The sequence below is a fragment of the Cyprinodon tularosa genome, unplaced genomic scaffold (genome assembly GCF_016077235.1).
Source record: "Cyprinodon tularosa strain WSP-4 unplaced genomic scaffold, ASM1607723v1 ctg747, whole genome shotgun sequence".
In the NCBI taxonomy this organism is placed as follows: Eukaryota; Metazoa; Chordata; class Actinopteri; order Cyprinodontiformes; family Cyprinodontidae; genus Cyprinodon; species Cyprinodon tularosa.
In genome coordinates, this window is record NW_024039504.1 from 175,791 (window position 1) to 191,208 (window position 15,418).

General features: G+C 38.6%; 2 protein-coding genes across 2 annotated transcripts in view; both read left to right on the forward strand.

Annotated features, from left to right (window-relative positions):
• LOC119773148 (gastrula zinc finger protein XlCGF57.1-like) overlaps positions 1-5,566 on the forward strand; it is a 45,737-nt gene extending 40,171 nt beyond the window's left edge. Inside the window, exon 3 of the mRNA XM_038269987.1 lies at positions 4,878-5,566. Coding sequence (XP_038125915.1) covers positions 4,878-5,533 — 656 coding nt within the window. The 3' untranslated portion in view covers positions 5,534-5,566. The remainder of the gene's footprint in view (positions 1-4,877) is intronic.
• Positions 5,543-6,724, forward strand: LOC119773149 (gastrula zinc finger protein XlCGF8.2DB-like). The gene has a single exon (XM_038269988.1). The coding sequence runs from the start codon at positions 5,571-5,573 to the stop codon at positions 6,192-6,194; it is 624 nt and encodes a 207-aa protein (XP_038125916.1). The 5' UTR covers positions 5,543-5,570; the 3' UTR covers positions 6,195-6,724.
• Positions 6,725-15,418: the final 8,694 nt, after the last annotated feature.

Consider the following 15,418-nt stretch of genomic DNA (forward strand, 5'->3'; position numbering starts at 1 on the left):
GCTGGCTGTTCACAGAGCTCAGTGTCCAAGCACATTAATAGAGAGGCGAAGGGAAGGAAAAGATGTGGTCGAAAAAAGTGTACAAGCAAGAGAGATAACCGCACCCTGGAGAGGATTGTGAAACAAAACCCATTCAAAAATGTGGGGGAGATTCACAAAGAGTGGACTGCAGCTGGAGTGAGTGCTTCAAGAACCACCACACACAGACGTATGAAAGACATGGGTTTCTGCTGTCGCATTCCTTGTGTCAAGCCACTCTTGAACCACAGACAGCGTCAGAAGCGTCTTGCCTGGGCTAAAGAGAAACAGGACTGGACTGCTGGTGAGTGGTCCAAAGTCATGTTCTCTGATGAAAGTAAATTTTGCATTTCCTTTGGAAATCAAGGTCCCAGAGTCTGGAGGAAAAGAAGAGAGGCACTTCATCCACGTTGCTTGAAGTCCAGTGTAAAGTTTCCACAGTCAGTGATGGTTTGGGGTGCCATGTCATCTGCTGGTGTTGGTCCATTGTGTTTTCTGAGGTCCAGGGTCAACCAGCCACATACCAGGAAGTTTTAGAGCACTTCATGCTTCCTGCAGCTGACCAACTTTTTGGAGATGCAGATTTCATTTTCCAACAGGACTTGGCACCTGCACACAGTGCCAAAGCTACCAGTACCTGGTTGAAGGACCATGGTATCCCTGTTCTTAATTGGCCAGCAAACTCTCCTGACCTTAACCCCATAGAAAATCTATGGGGTATTGTGAAGAAGAAGATGCAATACACCAGACCCAACAATTCAGAAGAGCTAAAAGCCACTATTAGAGCAACCTGGGCTATCATAACACCTGAGCAGTGCCACAGACTGATCGACTCCATGCCACGCCGCATTGCTGCAGTAATACAGGCCAAAGGAGGCCCAACTAAATACTGAGTGCTGTACATGCTCATACTTTTCATGTTCATACTTTTCAGTTGGCCAACATTTCTATAAATCCTTTGTTTTTATTGGTCTTCAGTAATATTCTAATTTTCTGATATGATGAATTTGAGATTTTCTTTTGTTGTCATTTGTAATCATCAAAATTAAACAAAATAAACATCTGAAATATATGAGTTTGTATGTAATGTATGAATATAATATACAAGTTTCACTTTTTAAATGGAATTACTGAAATCAATCTACTTTTTCATGATATTCTAATTTTATGACCAGCACCTGTATTACTCCTGCACACAGGCATTTTCTTCTGTGTAAAAACATCTGGCAAGTCACAATAGAGGTCACTTTCCAAGCCAGCAACTTCCAGACCAGATACAATGCAGCTTCCTACAAGCTTTTCCTGGCCCATAGTGCATAGAAGAATTTTAGTTCCTCTTCCAGAAACATTTAACTTGTTCATCAGACTTCATGTGCAAAATGAACCAGAACTGCCTTGGTCCAAAAAGGCATGTGTTTCTACAATTTTTTGGCCCTTTTTAGATTTGACCTTGACTGGCACAATGGAGAGTTTGCAGTCGTGGTCACCGGCCCCAGTAAGACCTCTACTTTGCACTGCCACCAGAGAACCACCCACTGCTGCGTCTTGGTTTGGCACACCTTCATGACCTTCAACTTGATCCTTATTCTTTGGATGAATATGAAGCATGCTAGAGTGTTTAGCTCCACATGTTTTACATTTCAGTCTGCTCTTGCAGTCTTTACGTATGTGCCCTATGCACAGACAACCAAAGCAGACTCCATGCTCTCTGAGAAAAGTGATTTTCTCTTTATGTGTTCTTTTTTCCAATAGAGATCACAACTCCAATGCATGTTCACTCTTGCAGTAAAGGCAGGTCTTTTTGTCAGTTTGGACTCTCTCTTTTTTTATTTGACTCTTTCCATCAATCGCTGCTACTGTAGTGGTAAAACTACTTTTTTGTTTTCGTGTTTGACATTGGTAGTTATCTTTGCTACCATGTCTTTGCATGATCTTTACAGTGTCCTGTATGTTGCCAAATACAGGGTCTGTAACAATCTTTACCTGACATTCAATGAAGTTCACAATGTCAGAAAAATTAGCTCTCCGCTGACTGGTTTCTTGAATATCATAAACTACTGACCTCCATTTGTCTCTTAGCTTGTATGGCAACTTCTTGATCACCATCAGGATGAAGGCATGTTAAGCTCAGACATGTACTCTATGCCATCCATTGCATTACAACATCCTCTTAAAATGAGACCATATGCTTGAAGAGATTTAACATCCTCTGCTTTAATCATAGGCCAAGAGAACGCTTTGTCCAAATATGCAGATGCAATCTTTTGTTCATTCCCAAAATGTTGTTCCAACAATGCCTTTGCCTTCTGATATCCTCTTTCTGAAGGCATTTGTTGACAGCTTCGCACAAGCTCTCGTGGTTCTCCCCTTGTGTACTGAGCCAGAAAGTGCAAACAGTCTTCACTGTCTTCTGTTCGCCTTTCTATATTGTGCTCAAAGGCTCTCATAAAAGCTTGATAGTGAATTGGATCTCCATCAAACACCTGGATATCTCGTTTTGGCAAGTGAGAAATATTATGTTGTTGTGTGAGTAAAGCAGAGATTTAATTTTGCCTTGCCGTTATAGATAGCAAATTGTTACCATCAACATTGACTAGCAGCTGGGTGTGTGAAGTGACACTTAACTGAGAATTTAAAATGTTATTTGACACATTAGGTCCCATCAGGTGCCCAGATTCACTCTGCTGGGGTATTTGAGGTCCGACATCAGGATTAAGTTTTCTTCTACTTGACTTTGTCAGATGAGGCTTGAGTGTGGTATGAACGTCATACCCTCCTTGGCCACAAGACACAAATGAATTAGCTTCAACATTAGGAGCAGCACAAGCCCCTTTGCCCACATAGGATTCTATGCCACTTAATGTTATACTTTTGCCGCCTTTCACACTGCGTCCTGAGACTCTTAGAACCTCCATCTTAGCTTGAGCAGCAGCTTTTTTCATCTCAAGCGCAAATCTTTCTTTCTTTTTCTTGATTTCCTCTTCTTGGTGATCCAGCTCTTGCTTTTGTTTGAGTAATTTCTGTCTAGTAAGAAGAACAGCTATTTCAGCTTCTGCTTTGATGTGAGAAGATGAAACAGAAGAGGTTGAAGTTCTTGAGGTTCCACTTTTTGATCATTGTTTTCTGCTTTCAACATTTGAGATGCTGTCATTTGGTTGACTTTCATCCTGTTGCATGATGTCCATTCTTTCAGGAAAACCTTCCTGTCCTGTGTCTCGGGACATTTTAGCATCAAGCTGAGCTAGTGTAGTGAAAAACATGGTGGATCTTCACATTCTTTGTTTTTTTACCAACCACAGAATCATTTGTTGAATGGCTTAAGGATGGTGCATTTGTTTCAGAGATCCATTGTTTTACATCCTCAATAAATCCCTTGTTATATTTATTGATACTTTCAAACCACACCTTGTGCTTGTCCTTTTCCTCCTAAAGAATTATTTCCATCAGTGACTCATGCAGAGGAATTGTCTCCTCATGCAAGTGCACCAACTTGTCCAACTGAGTTTCCACCTGAGAAACATCATCATTCCTCTCTATGAGCTCCTTTAAAGCAGTGATGAGGCCTTTTGTTTTATTCCCTTTTGCTTGGTGTTCTTTCTGCAGTGTTTCAATTTGCCATATCAAGGCCTTTTCAGTAGGAAAGGTTTTCCTTTTAACAACTTCATTGCAATGAGTGTCATTTACTTGTGAACCAGCCTTTGATCCACTCATATTGATGCCCAACAAATAATGCAACACAGAATTTCAGAAAGCAGGTTTCACAGTCCACAAGTCAAACAGGGTTGCGTTTTTTTGGCATAAATCTTCATCCATACATGAACAATCCAATATTGCATGTCCACACTTTGATTCAGGCTTAAGCATCAGCAGTAACAGCATCAAACATCCAAATCCAACTTCTCTTTGATATGCACAAATGAGTGATCCACAGTTTCGACAAGTTAATTCAGTCTTGAGTAATATGGCTGAATGATATAACCAAGAGCCACAGCATCTATGCATCCAAATGTGCAATGGTAAGCAGCATCAACTGTGTCTAAAACAGATATGATCTTCAGAGTATGAATAAACTGAATCCAACATACCACAGGTTGTGCTGTGCTCCGTCTTCCCATTCACATTTACTCACAGTTTGCGTCCAAAATGGCCGAGTGGTCCATTGTCTTACGTGCACAGTTCAATCAAAGTGTTGGATCTTTTGCCTTTCTGTTGACAATGTAGGCAACTATTATCCAAAAATTAGTCACTGAGAGGAGAGCGGGGATCTGTTCAATGCGCTGAATCCAAGGAGGAAACATAAAGCTTTAAGGCAGTTAGGGATGTTTATTGTACCATTTTTCTGTGAAGCATTGTATTACAGATAGATTTGCAGACTTATTTAGCTTTACACTTGCAGTCAACAGAAATATTGGCACCCTGCCTTAGCCTCTCTCTGAATCAAACAAACAAACAGCCCCAGAGCAGATCCACGTGATATTACTTAGACAATCACTCAGCTCCAGACACATGCTAACACCCACTTATAGCTCCCAACACACATGCCCATACATACCTTTAACACATGCACCCTACCCTTAGAGACATGACAAAAATGCATCCTTGCCTCTACAGTTAAGAATCTGCAGGTAATCAGATTGTAAAGCTTTGATGATAAAAGTAGAGGTCCTAACCTTACCAGATGGTGGAGCATAAACCAGTCTGTCGTAACCTGTGACTGTAACGTCAGAGCTGCAGTGTATACTGGGAGATGTAGTTCCAGTGTGTTTGTATGTAGTTAGATTAACAAAAGGATGATTAAAGTGAAGTGTCCTTTATTTAACCTACAATAGAAAGTCTTTCTGCTGTGTTTGTCTTTCCAGATCGCCTGCAGGATTATGTTGGTAAAGAGGAGGTTTTCTCTGACCAGCAGCTCTGTGGACAGGAGAGGAAATCCAGTTTGGACCAAGAGGAACCAGAAGCTCTGCAGATAAAAGAAGAGCAGAAAGAACCAAAACATCCCTGGACAAAAGAGGAAACCATGCAGCTCCCCATTAGTGAGCATGAAGGGCAGCTTGTTCTGAAGCAAGAGACTGAAGTTACAGAAGATAAACTTTTACCATGTTTGACATCTGCAGAACAGTTCATGGTTCACATAAGAACTCACACAGGTCAGAAGATATATGAATGTCTCTCCTGTGGAAAAAAATCCCCAAAGAAATCTAGAATTGATGGGAACATTAGAATTCACACAGGTGAGAAACCTTTTTCCTGTGCAATTTGTGACAAGAATTTCACTGAAAAAACTAGTTTGACTACTCAAATTAGAAGTGACACAGGTGAGAAGCCTTTTGAATGTCTATACTGTGGAAAAAGATTCACCTCTAAATATAATCTTAATAATCACATCAGAATTCACACCAGTGAGAAGTCTCTTTCCTGCACCATTTGTTGCAAGAATTTTACTCGAAAGAGTAGTCTGACTTCTCACATGAGAATTCACACTGGTGAGAAGCCTTTTTTCCTGTACCAATTGTAACAAGAATTTTACTCAAAAGAGTTGTTTGACTTCTCACATGAGAATTCACACTGGTGAGAAGCCTTTTTACTGCACCATTTGTTTCATAAGTTTTACCAAAAAGAGTAGTTTGGCTTCTCACATACGAATTCACACAGGTGAGAAGCCTTTTCCGTGTAAAATTTGTCACAAGAATTTTACCTTAAAAAGTAGTTTGACTAAACACATTAGAATTCACACTGGTGAGAAGCCTTTTTCCTGTAACATTTGCAACAAGAATTTTACTCAAAATAGTACATTGACTTCTCACATGAGAATTCACGCAGGTGAAAAGCCTTTTGAATGTGTATCCTGTGGAAAAAGCTTCACATACAAGTCTGAGCTGAATACACATGTCAGAATTCACACAGGTGAGAAACCTTTTTCCTGTTCAATGTGTAACAAGAATTTTAATCGAAAGACTAATTTGACTAAACACATGAGAATTCACACGGGTGAGAAGCCTTTTTCCTGCGCCATTTGTAACAGGAATTTTACTCAGAAGGGTACTTTGACTTCTCACATAAGAATTCACACTGGTGAGAAGCCTTTTTCCTGCACGGTTTGTGGCAAAACCTTTACTCTAAAATGTCTTTTGACTAGACACATCAGAATTCACACAGGTGAGAAGCTGTTCTCCTGAATGATTTTTGACAAAGGTTTTAAAAGAGAAGGCAATTTGAATTAAAACCATTTGTTTCACAGAGGTTGCAGCAATTAGAAGCCACGGGAATGAACAGTAGAGGCGTTTTCCATGTTTGACTGGTGATAAAACTCCTTCACCTCATCACATCAGAAACTCAAGGGTTAATGGTTTTTGTGAGCAAAGTTTTGAGAAAGCCATTAATTAATAGCTCTGTCACATAGAAACTAGAAAAGATAACGTGTTATATTGTAAACCTGGTAAATATTCAGCTCCTGGGTGAATATGTGGATGTGAACATTTGTAAATTTATTATTTAGGGCCTGAGTAAATTTCATTTAGATGGCAAAAAACATTGCCCTAAAAAATATATTTTATATTCAAAATTTCTTATTATTTTCTTCAATGAAGGGAACAAACAAAGTGCAAAGACAACATCTTGGTTACAGATAAAGCAATTGAGAAGTTATAGATGCTGAATTTTTATTTTTTTATAACATCGAATTTTAAACACTGAATTTTAAACACTAAATTTTTTTTACACATTAAATTCCTTACAATTAATTTTTATCTAGAAAAAATTTGCCTGCAAAAAATTTGTCTGCAAAAAATTCAGCTGCTAAAAATTGGACTGGAAATGTGTTGACCTTTTGGTGAACTCAAATCAAAGCAATCAACACTCGATGCAGTCGAGCTGCTTCTAGCCATTGAAATTAGCTCATTTGGTCACGTGACCCAACAGTTGGGCATAGCTTTGTTCCTGGCTGAATGAAGCTGAATGAGGAGATTTTCTTGGTAAATAGATATAATTACAAAACGTCAGGTAGCTACTAATGAGACAGCATTACAGTTTTTCATCTAATCGGACTGGGTGAGATAACTGAGCCGATCACAGCTAGTGCAGCACCCCTGTCTGCTCTTGGTTTGATCCGGAAGAAACGGCAGGCAGCAAAGTTTTTTTTTTTCTGACCAAATTACCTAATTTCATTAGCTAAAAGCTCCTCGACTGCATCGAGTGTAGATTGCTTTGGCCTGAGTTCACCAAAAGGTCAACACATTTGCAGTTTCATTTTTTACAGGCTAATTTTTTCACAACTGAATTTTTTGCAGCTGAATTTATTTGCAGGATAATTTTTACCAGGAAAAAAAATTCAGTGTAGGGAATTCTATGTTAGAAAATTCAGTGTTCATTCAGCTGGACCCGACTGGGCATTCAAACTGAGCCATCAGCTCCGGGGCTAGTCCGAACCCAATCTGGTGATGGTATGCTTCCCCCCTGCCTGATGGGACCACCGTTGTACAGGTTACCGTCACCAGGTCGGGTTTTGCTCGCTTCATCCACCACTGGCTTCTTGCACCAGACCAGCCCCGTAGCTCACAGCTCGGTTCTTCTGCACTGCAGTCTACCAAAATCCTGGACGTTTTTGAAATTCCCTCTGGACATTTTTTTTTCTAGGTATGAAAAGTAGGACATGAAAATTGCTGCATATCAACAATTTGATGTTTCAGTGAGTGAGTGCTTGTTGCTATGATACGTCTTTGCTCAGTAGCCTCGCTCGTTGTAAACCAACCAATCAGCGCACAGCTCATCTAAATATTGATGATCATACCATAAAATGATGAAAAACCTTTGGTTTCATTTTGGGGCTTTTAGTCAGGCTTGCATTAGGGCTCTTAGAACAGATGAAGATTGAAGATATAGAATTGTGCAGAGGTAAATCCCACTTTTTTGATCTAATATGCTCTCCCTGTATCATATGAAATAATACATTAAAGTGATGGTAAATAAATGTATAGTATTTACATGAGCACTGGAACTATAAGAGGAACTGACACTGAGCTTTTAAAATATTAACTTCACTATACAAGTTATACATCTGGGCTGTAGTTACTCTGTGTAGTGCATTTCATGCATTTTATTTAGAACTTAAAACATTTAATCATATTAATCGATTATTTAAATAACCGTCAACTAATTTAGTAATTGATTAATCTTTAACTGGAGTATAGGGCCACTAAAATGTGCCTTTAGCTGACAGAGCAACCCACTTAGAGCAAGAATGATACCAAGATTGTAAAAAATATGTAAACATTTTGCATTTAGAATTAAAAAAAAAGTTTTTTCTGTCAATATTCTCCATCAAGAAGTCCTCAAGAGGAAACGTTTCTGTTTCACCTGGTTTCATTTTGTAAAAGATCTTCTTTAAGGAGCCTTTGGCTTTCCGATCATTAATCAATTCATCGAAAAAATAATCGGCAGATTAATCAATTTGAAAAATAATCATTAGTTGCAGCCCTTATTTTATGGTAACTTTCCCAAACACATTTCTTCCATAATACAGCACTGAAGGGCAGCTGCTTCACCCTGAGGCTGTTTCTATTATACACGTCTGTTTTTAATTGTAAAGGATTAAATGTAGCACAACCTTTTATCATCATCCTATATTGCTTACTGTCTGACTGTTTAAATAGCTCCTTATGTCTATTTTCTTTTTTAGTGGCATCATCTACAAACACAACACTAAGAATGAGCCTAAGTTTAATCAAATATAAAATCACTTTTAACAATTATAAAAGTCAATATAACACTATCTTATCTGTAATGTAATCATATCCAAAATAAACAGCCAGATTCAAGCATTATTTATCAGACATTAATGTTTGTACTAATTTACTTATGGACCGTGAAGAAAAATATAATCATTGTAAATAGAGTTCCTCTGTTTGTCTTTATCCTATTTCTAGAGGTAGAAGTCAATTAAATAGAACTATTTTTATCTGGAAAACAGAAAATAGCAGATCTTTAGCATCCTTCTCGTGTTATGTTCTACAAAAGAAATAACAGCTGTTATTTATACCTGAACTGGCGTCATAAATGAAAACAGTAATAGCAAAAAACTATTGGTGAAAGGGAATCAGAAATGTTGATAGTTTACACTCTTTCTTCATTTTAACAGCAGTTTCCTGAACTCCTGTCTGACTCAGAATACTTAGTTTTAGAAAAGAAATCCTAATGTTGGTTACTTACATTTCTCAAGTTCCACAAATCAAAACTCTCTCCTTTTTCTTTACAGAACTGCAATCAGAAGCTTTCGCCTGTTTTAGCGTAGATAATATTTAGTTTTTCATTGGGACTAGTTTTGTAGCCTAATATTAATATTGGTAAACGGCATACAGTATTCTAGCGTCATGTTTTATTTATTTATATTTTTCGCGCTCCAAGCACGTGCACGTACACATACGGACTAGAAAACAGGCAATTAGAAATAGAGGAGGAGGAATTTAAGGCAGAAAAATCAGAGTGGAGTTAAACAGCGCAGCACAGTTCCATGCGCTGCTACATGAAATATACAGGAAAGAGCAGGCAGCTGCAGCTACCAGGCAGAGGAGCTGCAAGAGGAAAAGAAGCCACTGCTGCAACCACCCTGGATTTTAAATTATAAACATGTTGTTCACATCCAATTGTTGGTAGGAACAAGTAGGTCGGTCCAAAATTTTGGTAGGGACATGTCCCTATGGTCCCAATGTAAACCTACGCCCATGTGTGTTGTTGAAACCAGGCCAACCAAAACTCAAGTTTTCTTCGGGAACAGTGTTAGAGCTATGGTCACTGGATATTAGAGTGAAGTAGATCATCTATAGAGGAGTCTCAGATGAAGATTTAGGACATATATAAGTGTGTGTCAGTCTCAGAGTTGGAATTAATATTTCTGTTTCTGCTTTTAAAGATTTTTCAAAGTATAATTTTCCTTTGAACTAATTCTAATAGTTTTGTTCTTGATTCTGTAGATGTTTTATTTACCTGCTATGATAGAAAATAACTATTGCCTTATACAACTGATTTTTTGTATTATCTTCTGCTGTGGATGTGTTAAATTATTGTAATAACTTCTAAATTGATGAACGAGCAGCAATAAAAACCTCATGGATTTTACCAATTTACTTCTTTATATGGTTTCATATAAATTACAATCTTTTTCCATGTTGTCTCTGATATTTTCATGCGAACTAAAGCTCTAAAATAAATAGTTTAATGGCATTCACCTTCTGTCTTCTCCAGTCTTTCCTGTTGCTCCTCAGTCAGCATTAATCTTGTTTGCTTTTTAGATCCTGAGTGTGTTCAAATCTGGCCATTGGATAAATCCTCCTTTGCTTGTTGGAGAACTTAGATTAGGAAATAATGTAGGTACGTATTCTGGCCCAGTTGGTTTGGCACCTGATAAAACAAGTGTTTCAGTTGCTATAACTGTGTGTCCAGAGCCGCTACAACCAAGCAACTAGAGGAATGAAGGATCTAACTATGGCTGTGTTCACAATGCAGCCTGAAGGGACCCAAATGCAATGTTTTTAATGATTAAAAATCATTACAAAATGCTGAAACAAGTGCAGCTTCACAGACGAACTCCAGTAAACATTTGGAGTCCAGTGGGAGGCTGAGTGCACCGTGTGCAAAGCTGAATCATTAGTTTCAGTGTCTAATAAAGGTGCTGGAGATCTCAAAGCTCACATGGACACTGAAAAACCTGAAAAGGCTCTGAGAGGTGAGAGTTATTCTGCAAAGCTGACTGAGTACTTTGTTAGACCTGTGAATATTTGTTGAAACTGTGTTTTCTAATACAGAAGAGGTCATATCTAGAACCTGATTTTATTTATTTTTAAAAGAGAGCTATAATTTTGTTACTGGTTGTTACAGATTTCGTTTTACTACAAAGGTTATTTTGGTGCCATTTAGGCATAATAAAGCTGTTCATTAACCTTTGAGAAGCCTCTTTATGGAAATCAAAATATGCTCACCCTAATATATATACCTATTCTAAAAGAATTTGTTCTATAGTTCCCATTTAAAAAACAAAACAAAAAAACCTGATGTTTGCAGGAGCTGTTATGAACTAGACTACAGCAGCAGTTTTATGGATCATATTACTTCATGTTTTTGAACTATATTAAGGAGATTCACTGAGCCTCCTGATGTGTTTTTAGGCACAAGACACTACGATTTGGAGATAAAGACTCTTTATCTACATACAAATAATCAAGTACATTCTATGTTGGACCTCCTCTGCCATAAAACACAACCATATTTACATAAAATGATTAGATTTAAAAATAATTAAATCTTGTTTAAGTGAAACTTGGGTTTAACTGCCATGTCCCCTTTTCTTTGTTCTTCTGAAATCTATTATAATCAAAAATCTCATTTACCATTTCAAAGGTTACTGATAAATAGTACAGTTTTTGTAGTTTAAAGTACTTTAATGCTGAAAGTAATAAAAAAGCCAAATTGAATCAGCAGAGCTATCTAGAAGAGGGTCCAATGGATCTCATCAGAAAGAACCAGAACAACGTGCAGACAGCAGTGAGTGGGCGGAGCAAAGATACCTGGACAGGTGAGGAACAGTTTGGACAACATCCTGAGGATCATGAAATGCTGACTGAGACGGCATCTCCTCCCATCAGTAACGATCAGAACCAGGATAGATCACATCTAAAGGTTTGCTGTTTATCAAATAATTTTTCATCAGAACATCTTCTTCATCTTCCTCATCCATCAGAACACCAGCAGGGGGCAGTCTGGGCTCAGAGGAGGCAGGCCACAGGTTGGGTCAGGATGTTCTGGTGGTTCTAGTTCTAAAACCTGGAGCTTCCTGTTTGATGAAGAACCTCCTGGAACCGTGCAGATTCTACCCTGAACCACAGCTGCTGTTGGCGTTTGCTTCAGAGTTTCAGCTTTAATTGTTTAAACCTGAACGATGGAACTGAATCCCATTGATCCTCATTCACACAGTAACACACCTAGAAATGATAGAAACAGCCTCAGGTGGATGGAAACTGGAAATGTTCCTCTGTTTAGGTCTGGAGATGATGGTCTGTCTGTTTGCTGAGGAGCATCAAATCTCTGCATCTTCTCAAAGGGACACTTTCAGTCTGACTGAATAAAAGGAGGAAAATCAGCAATTCATTCTAAACAAGTCAGATGGAAAGAATAATCAGGGGGACAACAGGGGCCGATCCAGGATTTTTCACCTTAGTGATGTCAAGACAGCGTGAAACTAAATGACTAAAAAATGCCTTGTTTACTCTTTATGGGGACGTGTGGGGCGGTGTTTTATTTCATGAAGAGGTGTTTTTAGAAAAGTAAAGTAATCTGTTTACTAAAGTAAACAAGTCAACGCCACATAGATGATCTAAAATGGTGGACAAGCATCATCATGGATAACGACTGTGGACAGCAGTGAGAAGTGATGGAGAGTTATTGTCACTGGATAATTTAAATAAGTATAATGCCTAATTCTCATCCCAGGAATATGGATGTTAGGGTTCCTGTTTGTGGGAGTTGTTTTGTGTTTTTCTTTTTGTTTCCCTTCCACCACTAGATGGTGCCCCTTACCCGTTTGGGCCTCCTCTTACACCTGTGGCTCGTTGGGTCATCACCTGAGGAGTATTTGGGCAGCGCACTGTCACCACCTCGACGCCAGAGTGTTTGCCAGTATTGGGGTGCCCTCCTGATCCGCTGGATAAGCCTGGTTCTTCTCCCCCCCCCTTAGAAGGAGTTATTTGTTTCACACTGAGCAAGGGGAAACCTTCACCAGATCCGTTCAAGCCTACTTCAGGAAAACCCGGTGACAATCCGCTCCGTTGCTCCTCTGGACCCATCACTAGTCTGCCCGTCCGCCCTCCAACGAGTACAATGATCTCTAGAATATACCCCTGTTAGAGTTATTGAATGCCAATTATAAATTCAGCTCTGCGAATTGCTGTCTGCTTCTCTGACATAGCTATTAAAAAAAAAAAAAAAAATTAAGAAAAGCTGAGTTTTTTTTTCATAATGTGGAATCTTAGCTCTATAGCAATTGCACAATTCTAAAGACATTTGTTCTTTAGTTATTGGCCTACACTTTCTAGGTATTACAATTTTCCACTGTTAATGTAGCTACCTTCTTTTGAAATAGCATGGCCTACATAACAGACTTCTTTCTGCACCTGGTTTTATACTTTTGTTTGCATCACGGTTTAGCAGATATTGCTTTATCCGCAGTCTTTATTGCAACTTAGGAATTATTTTAACTGGATCTACAGTTGTCAACAGTCCTACATCAACTTTTCCTGTAGATCACAAAGCATTTAAAATATCTTTTAAATCATTTTCATCAGCTTGTGATAGCAAAGAATGCTGAGTTATTTATCTCATGCTAAATCTTGGACCCAAGCTTCTGCATTGAACAGAATTTTATAAGGCTGTTTCCATAGTTCTGTGTTTGGGTTATAAAGCCAGCCTGGTTTGTGTGGTGCGGACATAGAAATCAGATGCACCTTCTGCAGCTTCTAAATGCAGGCCTGTGTTTCTCCACTGTGCTTCACTGGTCTTAACCAATGACAAATGATTTACCCATGATAAGCGGTACATTCCTTACATCTGTGTAGAAAGCATAACAGTAACTCCCGCTAACGAACCCCCATCTGTGTACATAATTTGTGTAGCCATTATAGTAATGTCTTGTTTGAGAAACTGTTTGGCACACTTTTCATCTGGGGTTAAGCACAAATTCATAGTGTTCTACTGTTCAACTAACAGAGTTTCATCCTGTGGATCTGACAATGTGCTTCTAGCATTGTGCATAGACACAAAAAGATTTTGTTGAAACGCTATTTATATGTTCCACACATTCGGCCTTCATGCCCCCCTGTTTGGGAAAAATTGCTTAAATTTTCCAACCAATTCCCATCCTAACAAATTAATGTGGTGAGTTGGTGATATTACTACAAAAACATGCAACCTTGCAATCTTTTTCCTTTGACATCCACTCCTAGGATGTTTGACCATTTGCTGATTTTACAAAAATTTGCATTTTAGACGGTTTAAGTCCTACATTATCTTTAATGCAAATTTTACAGGCTCCTGAATTGCATATAAGTCTAACTGCTTGTCTAATAATTGTTAGAACTATTCATGTTTTTTCCTTTAATGCATTTAATATCCCCCATGCTTCATACACATCTACTATTTTAATGGCTCCCCCATTTGCTCAAACACCTATTCACACTCAAATGAAGAACTTCCCCTGTGGACTCTTCCTTCCTGGTCTGCTTTTACTGGTCTGGGCTGAAAGCCCCTTTTGAAGTTCTAGAACCGCCCCTGCATCCTTGATGCCTTTTGAAATTTCACGTTTTGTTAGTGCAACAATCTCTGCAGTTTATACAGAATATGATGATTTTAAGGCAGCACTGTAAAGGTTTTTTTTTTTTTTTTAACTCATCTACAATTGTAAAAATAACTTATTTCTTTCTTGAAACTGACACATCCAAATACAAATTTTATAACCCCTCCTATGGTTCATCTTTTCCCCTGGGTGGTTAGATCCAGGTAGTAAAATATTTTCGGGGATGAGCCTGAATGTATCACATGTGTGTCAGCTGCATCTCTGGAGTAACATCCCACTGCAGCATCTACATCTTTTTACTACTACCCCTTGAATGTTTAAATGCCAGTATGTTTTTTTTCTGATGTGTTTAAAAAAGAAAGGAAAATTTGCTCTAGGTCCAGGACCTCCACTGGGTCCACAATTAACTGCAATTTTTGCTGGTGCACATGACTCCTGGCATCAGTGCTGGTCATAACATTGGTGACGGGGAGGGTCACTCTGCGGGGGTATGGACATTCTCGAGCAAAGTGGCCCTCCTCATCAAAATTGTAGCACCTATTGTGCTTTTTACGTGACCCCTTGTTTTCCCCCTGTGACCACCGGCCCCTCCCTTGAGCCCAATTATGGTCCAAACTATGCTTCATAGCTGTTTCTATGTTTTAGCTTGCACAATCCACCTATTTAATCCTTCTATTTTTTTATTCCCTGTAGGTAGCTTGCATAACTAAAATAATTTTCCGGTGGGTTATTATTATTATTTTTTTCTTTTTAATTTTCCGGTTACGAATCTAATAGTTTTGGAGACCATGCAGGCGCATTAGAAAGGGTGTCTGTAGATCAATGCTGCAGTCATTGATGTACAGACATGCCTCCACGCTGCTGCAAATTCAAGCGGTCTCCCTCTAAACTGTGTTTCATTAGCTTTTGGACGCACAAAAAACTTAAAAAAACCCACAAACATAACTTTAAAGACGGAAACACATAACATTTAAAGACGGACAAACACAACATTACATCTATTTATTTATATATTTATTCATCGTATCTACTTTGTGCATGTATCATACCTACACCTCGCCAGTT